Genomic DNA, 15245 nt, shown 5'->3' with positions numbered 1-15245 from the left:
AGGAAACATTTTATTTTAATTGTCTGTTTTTCTTTTGGGGACATCATTTCAAGTTGGAAAAAAGGTAATCTATTGCAATATATCGCAGAATATCACAATATGTTTAAAATCGCAACAGTATCGTATTTTGATACATCGTGATAATATCGTATCGTGGGATCTCGGGTTGTTCCCACCCCTCCCTCACTGTTTAGGCACAAATTGCTTTTAGATGGTAGAATAAGTATACAAACAAGATTAATATATTCATTTATTAAAACTTGGATCATAACTTAATTTATGATGATTATTTAAAGCACCAATGAGAGTTTTATGAAAGTACTTTTTTGCATTTCTTAATCTCGCTTCTCATTTCTTGAGATTTATGTGGTCTGTACTGTTTTTGTCAGGTCAACACAAAAAATGACCAATCCCCTTTCAAACAAAAATAAATGGCCAGCTTTTTTTGTCCTGCATGCTTTTACTCCATATTGTATCAGCAGACAGAACAAACAACCATCGTTTTAAGTTAACAGCATCTCCATAATCTTTATTATCTCCCTTCTTTTTTGTTTGGCTATTAGATTAATACCCATTTATTTTGTTGTCAGATTTCTGCCTGGTTGTGGGAGAGTGGTGTGGGAGGATTTCTCATTAAATCCAAGACAAAAGTGTTTTTCCTGCTGCTAGCATGGGAGCAGTGGTGGCAGTCCAGACAATAAATGGGTGATGTCAAGGCAGCCTTTTCTGTTTTTCCCAAGTTCATAATTTTACATTTATCTGTCTCGGTCTCTCTTACATTCCCTCTCATCAGTAACCAAACCCAGTTGACCGCTTCAATTAAACCCTGTGAAATTGCCCCAGTATTTGTCTCCCTCTGGGGCCATTTAGCTGTGTTTAGCTCTCTGCAGGCTGGGCTTGTTGCCAGGCAAACTTTAGAGAGTGTTTCATGTTCCTCCTTTAAATGTAGGCCAACCTAGCCCCCTTGTGCCACCTGGCCACCCTCAGAGTCCACAAGCTGAAGTAAGTTCACACTATAAGTTAACCTACGTGATTTGGTTGCATTTAGTGGTCACATTCAACAAGTTTTAAAAAGGCAACGTGTTCACAATTCTCCTGCTGAGCTAAATATTCTAAGAATTACTTTCTTTATTTAGCTTTTAGACACATTTGATGACTTTGTTGACTCAAAGGCCTACTGTACTTATCAAAAACATTCACCCAGGGTTTAAAATTGGCAACATCCACCAGCCAAATGCTGGTAAAATATGCAATTGATAGAATTGGTAGATTTGCTTCACTCACCAGCCAAAAAAACAGTGATAATGTATTGAGTGGCTGGTAAAATTTGAACATTCACTATCCATGTGACTGGTGGACAAAAAAGTAAATTTCACGTGGCGTTTTACTTGCCCCAGGCCATCGGACACCCCTTATTGTTGAACCCTGCCAGAAGTCAATAGGCTCTTATTCCTCCTCTGGGTACCATAAATGACCGTAAAAGGCAACAGTTGTGAAGATATTTCAGTCTGAACCAAAATAAACATCAACAAATCAGAAGAAACAATTGGGGTATACATTTCTTTCTTTATTATTTTCAGTTTTATCCAGATTTGATACTCCCTCTTTGTTTGCAGCGATTGGTAATCAATTTCATCTTTTTCCGGGGAAGGTCTCCCCTTTATTCATGTCTTGGCTGCTATTTTACACCACTGTGAAACTGTGTGGAGGCTTGTTGCATGTGTTCCTGAAGCTAAATGATGCTGGGCCACACAAAAGGAACAATCCATCTGGTGTATTCATTCTGCCTTCATTTGTTGTCAGGGCAAACGTACTTAACACAGCTGACACCAAAAGTGTTGGTAAACTACGGCATGTCCTATGTTACAAAACCTGCTAAAAAAAAAGAGAGGCTATATTAGTTTGAATAATGTTTGTTCTTGTTCTGTAAAAGGGGTTATGTGACGATTGGCTGAGACAGTCCTCTAAGAGACTGCGCTGGAAAACAAAGAGTTTCCATGGTAACAGTCAAGGGTAAAGGAGGAGGGTGTGTCTGTGGTGTTGTGCTTGAAGTGGCGAGATTGACATTGGCAGGCAGAATGGCAGGGGAGCGAGCGATGCTTTCTGTGGTCCCATGCCATTCCTGCTGCTCACCAAGTCTCTGCTTTCCGTCTCCCGCTTTGCTCTCTTGTTGTCCTCCTGAAGCGAGTGGGAGGCTGTAAGGAGAACAAACACTGAATCTCAATGAGACAGCTGAGGAAACTAATTTTCTCGCTCCGTCTCTCTCTGATAGTGTCTTATTCTTTATTTACAAGCATCACAACTCGGCATGGTCGGGTTATTACACGATTTGTCAACATATGTTTAACGATGTGGAAGTGCTGTAAGGGAAGTTTAATGTTATACAGTTAAATGTTTATAAAATCATGTGATCAGAGCTGACCCTAATGAAGATGATGGATGGCAGCTTCATAAAGGGCAGCAGAGATTATTTCATGGATCAATACATTTTAAGTTTGACATACTTAGTATCTCAGAAATTCAGATTTCTCCCCATAACGCTTGAATTAACTCTTTTGGTTCGTCTGTCAAAACTTAAAGCAGCTGGTCTTTGGAAAGAGAATATCAAGATTCAAATTAGGAAGTGGGTATATTGCAGTTATGCTGCCACTAGTATAAGTGAAGGTAGGGTGGCTGCAGTGTAGGGCTGCAGCTATCGTTTTTTTTTAGTAATCGAGTATTCTACCGATTATGTCATCGAGTAATCGGATAAGAAATACTTTTGCTTTACAGTAAACAGCAATAGCAAATATACAAAAGAGGTTTCTTTTTTTCGAAAAAGCCTTTAAAAACAACCTTTTTTATTGACTAAATTGCATACAATAACAGGGATAGATGCTAATATTTTTAAGCACGGGCCGTGTGGGCCACCAAGCCCCTTATTCTGTTGGCAAAAGTAAATTTTTGGTGGCCCAAATGTAAATCTTTTTCGCCCCCTTCCTAGGGTTGGGCGGTATCCAAATTTTGATACCGTCAAACCGCCTCCCTATGTATATGGTATTACCGTAATTTTGACGCAAGGCTCAGACGGCGTCACCAAACTGTTGGCTTGTGCACCGTTCAGAAACTGAATACCAAACACTAATACTGAAACAATAATAACATAACAACTTACAAAAAACTACTTTCTCCTCCACACTGTCACGTGATGATAACCACACATAATTACATAAATTGTATTTTGTGGAGTGCAAGCGGGGCAGACGTGTGCTGGGGGGGCAGCAGCGCGTGGACAAACTGCTGCCGGTTGGCGAGGAAAATCCTGTCTGCCTCCACAGCCAACGCCCGATAGTCTCTGGAGGAAGAGAGGGGGGAGCAGGCCAGTGCGGTGTGCACGGGTGCTGGAAGCTGTCGCAGGAAAATGTAGGCGAAGAGGAATGAGGGATCTGCCGCGCCCAGCACAGCCAGCATCCTCTCCATTAACTTGGACGGCTTGCTGTCGCCAAGGCCGTTCAGGGACAGCAGGCGGTCTGCTTTCTCCAGCTCAGACAGTTCAAAGAGTTCCAACAGGAATGTTTTGAGTGCGTAGAGGAGGAGGCGGAGGAGCCTCTAACAGCGCCATAGCCCTGGCTGTTGTTGAGGCATCTAAGGCCGATACCACATGGAAATACTTTGTAACGTCCTGTGTTATTCCTCTCAGCTGGAACTGGGCCTCGATGTGCTGAAACCACGGCCGTGGGTTGTGCTGCCAAAAGTCCGGTAACTTGATGGTGGCCGCGTAGATAGCACCGACATTAGACACTGTCATTTGACATAATTCAGCCGTTAACCCGGAACTCGTATATCATAACACCTCTCCCTTAAAGGTACAGTACCTTGGTGAATGTCTCTTTCAGTCTTACTTGTGGGCCACCACAATTTAATATTTAATCCTTGTCTCCTATATAAGTGCATTGCATTTTTTTTAATGATGGTATTGAAACTGATACCGTTGCTATTTTTAGACCCAGCGGTATACCGTATTACCATATTACCGCCCAACCCTACCCCTTCCCCTTCTTGCCTCTGGCTCTTTGCACTGGATATGCAAAAGAGCTGTTCACCTTGCCCAGGTACATGTGACTGTACAAAGCTTACAGCAGGGCTATTCAACTACACTATTCAGGGGGACGCATTTTAAGAAGGCTACTGAGGAGAAAGAATAAAGAATGCAGACATCACCGGCATGGTCATTGCTGTGTCATGTTTTCACCTCTCCATGTACCTGAATGCGGAGACCTCTCAGTTAAATACCTCAGTGATTGTAATCATTACTTTCCCACACCCTAAGAGGATTTGTTCATTCATAGGCTAATCCTGTCCTGCCTCTTCCTCTTTCATGGTGAAGCCTTATGGTATGTGTCCATATAGGCGTTGTTTTCACGGAAGGGATCGCCCCGCTTCCCAGCATTGCATGCCAGTGGGCTTGCCACCGGCAGTTATCAGTTTCTCTTCACTGACCCTTGACAAGCAAAGAAAATAGGCTACAACCTCAAACAAGCCCGATGGCTACTCCTGATTGGACAAACGCGCCACCTGGAGCTGCCTGCTCCCAGATTTCAAAATGAACCATGATGGCGGCTCATTTGGAATAAAATCTCTTATTTTATGAAAATAGTTCACCGAAATGTGTTTCTGAAAACATTTTTTAAGCGAAAAATAGGCCATTCAGTTGCTGAATCTGTCTTCATTTGAGATCGACAAAGGTCAGTATAAAAGATTTGTCAGCTTTGAAGGGCTTATTTGCATAAAGCAGCCTGGATTAAACTTTATGCAAACGAGGAGCGGGCGATTCGATGACCCGCTTCTCCAAGTCCCTGCAACGCTACCAGAATGCATTGCACGGCTGCTCCCATAGATATGAATGGGAAGCGTGGAAATGAATCTGACAATGGACACGTACCATTAGTCTGCATTCACACAGCCTGCGTCGGCCGTCAGACAAAACACAGGTCTTTCCATTCATTTTGAATGGCAGTGGTGCATCTAGGCTGCAGCGAGGGGTGCCGGTGAAAATGTACGTAGGTTTATGGTCGCCGTGGTGTTCCTGGCGTGAGCCATAAAATGACGTCACCACAGCTGTTGTTTCCAGCGCGAAGGCTCCACAAGTTGTCGCAGCACGTGGTCGTGCACCTCTGAATTTTTGTAACTCGCCAAATCAGTTCAACATGGTCGGCTGGGAAGACTGGCCAAGCAGGTTCGCCTGTACAGACATTCATTTTTGGTTTTGAAATAAAAAAAAATTGAAAGTAACGTTAATGATTGAGTAGATAAATGTAATGTTTGGCGGTATGTCTTTGTTTAAAAATGAATGTGTTTACTACTGTTGCCAGGCAGCCTGCTTTCCTTTACTTCTGCTCTTGTCTCTTCTTCTCTTCTACTACTTCTGGTTTATTCAGATTATTTTGTTCCCCCTGATGTTTCGGGGGAATACTTCCAACGAACAATGCGTTGACCATAAATGTCTCTGTGCATGCTCGTAGCGCGTGCGTCATCTACAGAGGTTCGCCCCACAGTGTCGCGCGCCACTATAACCAGGCCTTTAAGCTGCATTCACATTTCCGGCGTCAGCCCATGCGGCGAAAACGCAGGTCTTTCTATTTATTTTGAATGGGGGTAGTGCGTTAAGGCTGCGGCAGGGCGTGCCGCAGGGGGGGGCCTGGAAAAAACTGCAGCAGTCTGCCGCGAAAAGTGTAGACCGAGTCAACTTTTTGAGAAACTCAACCCGTCGTCACGTAACGTGTAACCGGTGATAAGACTTGTCAGTCGGTTTTGAAGCGGTGAGAGAGGAAAACAGGAAACATCACTGCCTCTTAAGCTGCCACAAGAAGGTTTTAAAACACTGTGAGGGTTAAAGAAAAGAAAAACACAAGCACTGAACTGCCCAGGAGTTTGTGTAACAGCTGAATGTTTGCCAAACAACAGAGCACTTCATCTCTTTTCTTTCTCTCTTTTTCTGTGAAATAAAGCTGCATTCAAGTGCGGTCGGGAAGGTCGAGATCTATGAACGATCTGACGGAAAACAGTAATTGGGAGATATAAAGTCTATATACTTGTGCTACATTTGAGGGTTGAAGAACAACACAGGACGTCATAGAAATGGGATGTAAGTGACACTCCCACACCGCCGCACCACCCTGCGGAAAATCACCGGATCAACTTTTGGCTGTGTGAACGTAGCCTTACTGTCTAATTCACTGGTGTGAACAGAGGTCATATTAACAACACATTAGTATTCCTGATGTCCTCACTATGACTGAACCATCTGCTGCTTTCGGACTGCTTCTATCACTCTGTCCTCTCCTCAGCCCTTATTTACCTCTTTATGTGTGTATACGTACATACATACATACATATGTACGAACATACACACACACACACACACACACACACACACACACACACACACACACAGTTTAAAGATGTGTCTGCCAAACATGGGTCTGAGGGTAATTTAAGCTTTATCTTACTGTAGATGAAGTGCTTTTGTGGCAGACATAAATATGTCTGTCTGTAGAGACTGCCCTTTACCAGCTGTCCAGCTGCAGCTCAAAACATGTGGGTGTGGAAGGTAGCCGCTTGAATCATTGCAACATTTCAGTGCATTTACTGTATGTGGGAAATGTACAGTGATGGAGGCAGGTGAATTCTGATTTCTTTTTGCACCAATCATTGATTTATTTTCTTTAGCCACTCTTTCTATTCAGGTTCCCATGAGGCTCGAGCATATCTCTGCATAAATTAGACAGAGGGCAGAGAAACAACCTGTCCAGGAGAGACCAACTGGGATACAGTCTTTTAAACTCACATGGGCAATTTAGAGATCTTGTAGGAGGAAGCCAGCACAATATACGAACGTATCCTCTTCACAAAGGGCTTATTATTATTATTTTTGATGCATTAGTTGTGGAAGAAAAGGCATCCTGGTGGCCTGGGGTTTAAGATGCTGACCATGTTATAGCAGTGTCTTTAGTTTGAGTTTGACTGAGGTTTTGCCAACTCTCAAACAGCCTAAAAAAAAATGTATGAAAAAAATAAGGAAATTTGTGTTTGGTAGATTATTTCTCTGTATTAACAATGCTTTTTGGCAATAAATCTTATTCCAATAATCTTGGAAAGCCTGTTTAGTTCCCTTTCAAATGGGGCACCATTTGAAAGGAACATGCATTTGTGGGATGAGCAGCAGCGCAAAGTATTTGGGTTGCGCCCATGAAATATTTATTTGCATTCTTCAACCAGCATTTGTCGCAAGTCAGCCAACATGGTTGTGTTTACTCTGGCACGCCCAAGCTGATCCCACAAGTGTTCAATGGGGTTGAGGTCAGGACTGCTGGTTGAAGAATGGGATGCCATCCCACAGCAGTGTGTGACCAGGCTGGTGACCAGCATGAGGAGGAGGTTCCAGGCTGTTGTGGCTGTGTATGGTTCTTCCACACGCTACTGAGGCTCCTGTTTGTGAAATTAATAAATTGTTCAATTGCCAATATGTCTTGTTTCTTCAAACTTCAATCATCCAATCCACCAAACACCAAACGAGTCAATGGCAGAATAGGCTTTGTAAGTTTGGCATTGGCAGAGAAGATTTGGCAGACTTTTCATGGGCGCAACCCACATACTCAGCGCTGCTGCTCATCCCACAAATGCATGTTCCTTACAAATGGGGCACCATTTGAAAGGGAACTAAACAGGCTTTCCAACGGTATAAGATTTATTGGCAAAAAGCATTGTTACCACAGAGAAATAATCTACCAAACACAAATTTCCTTACTTTTTGTGCTAAGAATTAATTCTAAATCTGTCCTAATGGTACTAAACAGGTGGGGCAGATCCCCTGTGTGTCTTGTGATACACATGCATGCAAATTCAATAATCAGTCAAATCCACATTCAATAAACAGTGAAATACCTATTACATTACAGAAAAAGGGATTTGGGGAAAAGCCACCTGGCTAGGGACTTAGAGGATTTCTAAAATTCACAGCAGTTGTTGTGGCACTCTGGAACAATATAAAAAATAACAGTCGCAACAGCACTGCACCAAAAAACAAAGGCCAACAAAGAGGAGGTCAAAGGGTATCTGTACCCAGGGGATGCAGTTACCCATAGTTACCAATCCTTACCCTCAGCTCTGGGGAATTGAACAAGGCGGGGTCTCTACAGGAGGATGCTGGGATATAATGTGGAGGAAGGAGGGCCGTGTCAGGGAGGTGCATGCTGTGTAGCAGCTGGTGGGGGAAGGGTGATGCAAAGAGAGATGGGAGGGAGAAAGGGGCCGTTGTTAGAACAGATCCCAGTACTATTGTATCCCAGCGCAGGACCTCAGGTAAGAGATTGCCTAAGTCATTGCACAGTTTTCTAGATGTTAACAAGCTGAGGTCATTTTTAATGCATTAAGTGAAAACCTTTTAGGTGCTTAGGTGTTTTAAATGATAAGTAAAATTGCTTTTTTAAGATATGTTGCTTTTTTAGATATATGTTACTATATTTTATCAGGTGTACAGAACATGTGTGTCCATTTGTCTGTGTGTGTGTTTACAAATACTCTGTGATCAGTAACCTCCATGGAAGTGCTCATATTTGTGCTTGTGCTTTGTGTGCACATGTAATCTTTGTCCCCTGACTTGGCTACCTGTGGAACAACCGCGTGCGTGCGTGTGTGTGTTCTTTTCTGTATTACGTGTTTTAGAGGGGATGTGTTTGTGCCAGGTTGTGTAGAGCTAATTAACCAGTGTAATCTGTGGTGATGGAGAATGTAATTATGGTGAAGGTAAAGGGGGAAAGCGGCAACAACACCCCTCTTGAGGGCAGTTGTTCATGGCAACTGAATGGCACAACAGAGTGGGGATGGCTACAAAATGGATGACAAGGCACAGTGGGTGTGCTTGACAGAAATCAAAATACTCTGAACTTGTTTAGTTGGTTGTTCAAATGCAGTGCAAGTAACATTAACTGTTATTGCTCTCATCCTGGAATCTGTGTGGGTGTGGTGTGTGTGTTGATGCTGGCTTGCATGCTTGTGTGTTTCTTTTATTTATTATATATATATATATATATATATACATAAAAAAATAGGATTCATTCATGATTTATAGGATACCCTTTATCTTGTTTGGGTACTTTATATCTACCTGTTGCAGTTGCACAGCCTGTTGTTGGTTGTTCTGAATGTTGCTTGAATAACTTATTATTTATCTAACTGGATTATGTAGCTGTTAAAAGACTGGCCATAATTTATGTGATGTTTGATCATACAATTATGCCTTTGTTTCCATGAGTTTCATCACAGCAATCAGACCACACTGATGCCGGTAGAGGTTCAGCTTCATGATGTTTTGTTACAGGTTTTCACATGAGGAAAAAGGAGGGGTTTTTTTTTGTCTTGTGCATGCTAGCAGGCTACTTTCTCACCACAGAAGACACATTTCACTGACTTCTTACCTGCACTACTTAACCAGGTCTAGCAGGTCCAAAAAGATACCGAAGTATTGATCTTCAGTCAGTCATGATTGACATCAAGTCCAGTGGTATCAGGGCATGTGTGCAGCACCTTTGTGGGGATGACCTTGATTTAACTATTGATTCTTCCTCTGGAAGTGTCCCATTCGGTTTATGTGAAGGCAGTATGCTTAGAGCGGCTCTGGTCTTTGTGTCTATTGCTCTCAAAGCTGAGCCTGAGTGATATATTGCCCTCACACTGTGCCCCTGTTTCTTTGTCTGTCTCTCAGGACTGAACCAATAACAATGCATGGCCTGTAAGCAGCCAGTCATGGCTCATAGGAAGAGGCCGGGGACCAGCGGAGGAAACAGTATGGCTGCTCCAGGCCCCGCCTCCGGTCCCACCCCTCATCCTGCAGAGTCATGTAATCTGAAAGCCCTCCTTACTCGGCAACGCCCAGTCCGCTACCCCAAAGAGTCACAGGATCCGAAACCCCTCCCTCGTTCCTGTAAGGCACAATACTCTTCTCCCAAGTCTCAAGATGTGAGTTGCAACCATCCAGAAGTGGATGTAGCTGCAGAGGTTGAAGTGAAGCGGTACAGCAACCCAGCAAATGCAGAACTCGAGGAGCAGCGTCCAGCAACACCATCCACACCAGAACATGAAAGTAACCATGATCAAGATCCCCATGACCGGGCAGACTTCCACGCTGGAGCTGACAGCCTGGATGATGACTCCAGCTCTGACTACATTAACAACACCTCAGATGAAGAGGAAGACTATGATGATGGTGAGTACAATGTTAAAGGAGAATTCCAGTCGATGTTGTTAGTTGTCACGTAGTGCTGTCAGTAGCGAGAAAAACGAAAATAATCGGTGTTGCCTACAACGAGTTATGCTACTGCTGGCTTTCGCACCCAGGCGGCTGAAACAGGACAGGTTTTAAACGTGCTTTTAGCCTCTTAACATATTCGAGATGTCATTAAAAGTGCCAATGGCTGCATTAGATGTGAAAGAAATGCATAAAAGATGTGCTAATTCAGCTCTGTTTAGTTCCGGTGTTGAGACGGCAAGACGATACATAAATATTTATTAATTTAATGATTAAATAAGGTAGTGTCTCCAAACTTACATCAATTATAACTTGCCTCCTGCTAGTTGTACTACAGCACTTACTTTTAAAAAATAAGCATATGCCTATTTTTGAAAGTATTCTTTTATCGCTTTTCGGTAGTTTGTACAAGGTCCCTAAGTACTCGTCTTGCCGCCTCACCACCGGAACTAAACAGAGCTGAATTAGCACAACTTTTATGCATTTCTTTCACATCTACTGCAGCCATATTCACTGTGTTCACTCGGAAGGAATCACTTCACATGGATAGGCACTTGTAATGGCATTTGGAACATGTTAAGAGGCTAAAAGCACGTTTAAAACCTGCCCCGTTTCAGCTGCATGGGTGAGAAATCTAGCAGGAGGATAACTCGTTGTAGGCAACACCGATTATTTTTGTTTTTCTCCCTACTGACAGCACTACGTGACAACAAACAACATAGCTACGTGTAGAAATCGACCGGAATTCTCCTTTAATCATGTGGATAATTAATATTTGATCATTATCACCCCTCCAGTATTGCTTCTTCCATTATTGATTCTGAACTCTCTATTAATTTCTGTTTGATAAAATGTTATGGTGGACATAAAGACACTTATGTTTACAGCACTGTTTTGAACAAGAACTAAACAGAAAAAAAAATGTAACATCATGTACAGGAAAGCAGAAAAGACAAAACAAAAAAGTAACCATGAGAGGCCGCAGCATCATCGAAAATAGTAGTAAGTTTTCATTCAGGTATTCATACTTCAAAAAATGTCAGCACTGCCACTATTGAAATCATGCTTCATTTTTATTAGAATTCAAGGGTGCAATTTGGCAAAAACATCCCCACAAGTTTAAACATCTTTTTTCTTTGCAGCATGAAAAGTTCCACATGAAAAACTTGGAAACCTTGTGTCCCAGTGTTAAGTCGCTGTATGCAACTGAAACATCAGCTAGATTAATTTAAAGTGACAAACCTAAATGAGTCGCATGATTCTTTACAAATTCGGAACCGGTTTTGCATAGGAACTGATTATCGATTCCATCCCTAATAAGTACCTGTGAATGTTTAGTATGTTTAGTTTTTTAAAGCCCCCAAGGTATTAAGAAACATGTGTTTTTGTGATCATAAATCCCTGCAGGGCTGGCAGAGGAGGATGAAGGTGTGACTTACTACATCCGGTACTGCCCAGAGGACGACAGCTACCTGGAAGGTATGGATTGCAGCAGCCAGGGAGAATGTAACCACAGCCACAGCCAGGCGGACTGCGTCCCCGCCATGCAGCCGGGTGACGCCCACACTGATGAATGTCAGGAGGCTGTTGAAGGGTGGGCCGAGGAGGGAAAGGTGGAGGGGGAGGTGAGAGAGGAAGAATGGGTGGAAGATGAGGAGGTAGAGGGGGCAGTCAGGGAAGAGTGGAGAGAAGAGGAGGAAGAGGTGAGGGAAGAGTGGAGAGAGGGTGATGAGGAGGAGAGGGCGGAGTGGACAGAGGAGGGCCAGGTGAGGCAGGAGCAGTGGGCGGGACGAGAGAAGCACAGGGTGGAGGAGTGGGGTGAGGGAGAAGGGGAGGTTCGCTGTGAAGTAGTGGAGCAAGATCCAGACGAACAGATATACAATGGAAGACCAGAACCCATCCTGGACCATCAACATCACCACCATCTCCACCACCAACCCTCCATGCAAGACACCCTGCACACCAGAGAGGAGGAGGAGGCAGAGAGCGAGGAGTACTGCCCTAATGAGGAAGAAGATGAGGAAGGTGACGAGGAGGAGTGCCATGGAAGGGCCTACACTGGAGACTACTATGCCCCCGAGGACAATGGGAACTCAGTGCAAGTCTCTCCGTACCGTAGTCGCAAGGTGCTGGTGGTAGAGGGTGAGACGGGGGAGGAGGCGGAGGAGGACATTGACCAAATTGTTGCAGAGATCAAGATGAGTATGAGCATGGGGAGCCTAAGCAGTGGCACTGACCAAAGCCCAGAGGAGCTGGTGCACGACCCCGCACCAAGTGACTATCCTCACCCGAAGCCTGACACAGTCCCCTACCCACCTGCTCACCATCGCCACGACAGCAGGCCCAAGTCCCTGAACCTGCCCTCCATGCACCACAACAACCCTGATCTCCAGAGGGGCATCAAGGCACATGCACGCTCCCCTGAAGACAGGCAGAGATGGCCACCGGAGCAGGTGAGCTGTTGTTAAGAGGTTAAAGCTGTAAACATTGTTATTTTTCCATTTACCCACTGACAGTATCAGCATCCCTGTTGTTATTTCAAAACAGGAACATAAAACCAACCTAATTAGGGCTGTGCAATTAATTGAATTTCAATTTCATTTTCGATTTTGGCTCCCAACGATCACCAAAATAGTACAATCGAGAAAAAACGATTATTTTGCCATGTTCTGTTTTGCAAGAACACTCTTATTTTGTCTTGTGTTCTGAATGACGAAGCCATAAACTCTCTCAGCCTATACAGTCAGGGAGGCAAGTCGTGTGCATATCATCCGCTGGAATTTAAAAACTCAGCGTGAGTAAAGATTGCAGAAGAAGGGCAGACACAGCAGCGTTTGGTGAGCAAAAAAAGCAAAACCAACTCCGTTGTCTGGGAAGTGTTAACGTTGGCTAACCCTGCGGTCCCTCTGCCTCTGACTCCCCACTGTAGTAGACGTTGTATTCCCCCGACACGCTATATTCACTTACTGTTTAAAACTTTTTCCAGCTTAGTGGGGGTGCATACCGCTCAAAACCAACATGAAAAAACATAGTAATGTTCCCTCAGCATTTCGTTTAGTTGTTAAACTGTATGTAAAATGAGCAGGGACGTTAAATCACCTGTTTCACATAACGTTATTTTAAGGTACCGTCTATGTGCTGGATTTTTCTTAGGTTAGCTAGCAAATAGGCCCACTGACGGCAACATTATTGTTCATATTTTGGCACAATGTTTAGTAATGACAGTAGTGGTCATAGTGAGTGAAAATGTGATCTGAGATGCACATTCATTGTGTTATGTATCTGGAACTGTTCATTAGCTGTGTAACGTTATGTGTGATATCTGTAAAGCTGAACCGACTCACAGTAGTAAATAGGGGTGTGCAAAAAAATCGATTCATATTCAAATCGCGATTCAAGCTCTACCGATTCAAAATCGATTCATAGAATTCCAAAAATCGATTCATATTTAAAAAAAATAAATAAATAAAAACGTGACTTTTTCTGAATCGTGCACCCCTAGTAGTAAAACAGATTTTATTCCGATCCAAAGACTTTCTGTGAGATAAAGGACACTAACATTATACCCTGGACACCATCCATTATATCCAAAGGTTAATGAGTAATCATGTTAAATAATGGTGATTTCAATATTGACCAAAATAATCATGATAATAATTGTTTCCATAATCGAGCAGCCCTATTAGGAATTAAGAAAACGTAACAGATGCAAGAAAAGACAGATTGGCTGTTGATTTGATAGTGATACTGTTGACAGCTGTGTACTGTAAATGCTTGAGCTCAGTTAGCTTCACAGACCTGAATCCTGCAGGTCCTATCCTAATCTTAAAACAATGTGTAAAAGTTTTAACTTAAGGATTCCCACTAATGTTTACTTTCCACCTGCTGTCAATAACCTGTCAGTTATTTACACTTGACTACTACCAAGATACCTGCTAGCTAGCTAGCTGTCTGAATGATGTGAGGTGATAAGCTAGACTCACCAGTTCTCAAGTGTACAGTATAAAAAGATCAAAACAAAACACTGGCATACTGAGAACACATTCACCAGACAACAGCCAAGAACTTTATTTTGTAGTTAGATGACATCCAGCTAAACTGAAAGTTGACGAATAAACATTTTACCTCTTGTTAAGACATTGGTAATAATGTGTGTTATAGCCTTATTAAAATGTCAGCCCTGCAATTTGAAAATTCCAGTGGATTTCTATTAATGAAATGATTATAGCTCTCCCCTAAATACCAGGACCCTGAAACTGTAACAGCAAAATGGAATTCAGCCATCATTAATGTCTCATATAAAAAAGCATTAAATTAAATACTAGTGAAAGCTTCAACTAGTCTTGAATTTTAAATTTAATGAATGATACTTTTCTAATAAAAAGCCACAGACTTTTCCATTTCTAATGTATTGAATCAGGACAAGATATACAGAGAAAGGCAGAGGAAAAGACGGAACATAACAGCATCAACATAATAATGCTAATCTGGTCTGGGCCTTTGCAGAAAATGTACAGTACTGTACACTGAGGCTACTTCAATCTTGCCACTGTATGTGATTAAAATGGCTTTGTCAAAAGCTGGAGATGTGTTACATGACATGTTTCTCATCACCATCCAGAGTATAGCTGGAGCCTTTCCCCTCCCCCATGTTACCTTGAGATGTCCCCATCCTCATCTCTCTCCCTCTCACAGACAACACACACTCTGCACTGACACATCGATAGAGTCAATCACGTACAGAGCTCCCCCATCGCCTTAAAGTCCGTTTGTAAAAGGAACAGGGATAGTCTCCTGTGGGTAGCATGCTGATATACACCTGCTCCCCACATAGTGAATGTTACATTCACTATGTGAATGTTACATTCACTATGTAGCTCATTTGTAGCACAGAACTGGGTCAGACAGTGAAACTAGATTAAATTGGATGCATGTACAGCACACTGCAGCTTCAGATGAC

At 42.9% G+C, this 15245-nt stretch overlaps 1 protein-coding gene and 1 long non-coding RNA gene across 2 annotated transcripts in view; one reads left to right on the top strand and one right to left on the bottom strand.

The window, feature by feature from the left end:
* Window positions 1-1605: 1605 nt before the first annotated feature.
* On the bottom strand, window positions 1606-3245 carry LOC144516411 (uncharacterized). The gene is made up of 2 exons (XR_013501841.1): window positions 3155-3245; window positions 1606-2195 (listed from the first exon to the last, which is right to left on the bottom strand). It is a non-coding gene; the product is annotated as an uncharacterized LOC144516411 (long non-coding RNA).
* A 512-nt stretch (window positions 3246-3757) lies between these two features.
* apba2b (amyloid beta (A4) precursor protein-binding, family A, member 2b) overlaps window positions 3758-15245 on the top strand; it is a 36165-nt gene continuing 24677 nt past the window's right edge. The window contains exons 1-4 of the mRNA XM_078247654.1: window positions 3758-3845; window positions 9743-10243; window positions 11693-11943; window positions 12109-12738. Of these exons, the coding sequence (XP_078103780.1) occupies window positions 9763-10243; window positions 11693-11943; window positions 12109-12738 (1362 nt within the window). The 5' untranslated portion in view covers window positions 3758-3845; window positions 9743-9762. The remainder of the gene's footprint in view (window positions 3846-9742; window positions 10244-11692; window positions 11944-12108; window positions 12739-15245) is intronic.

The sequence above is a fragment of the Sander vitreus genome, chromosome 1, assembly GCF_031162955.1.
Source record: "Sander vitreus isolate 19-12246 chromosome 1, sanVit1, whole genome shotgun sequence".
NCBI lineage: Eukaryota > Metazoa > Chordata > Actinopteri > Perciformes > Percidae > Sander > Sander vitreus.
Note: the sequence above shows the minus strand (reverse complement) of the source record. Positions and strands in the feature narration are given on the sequence as shown.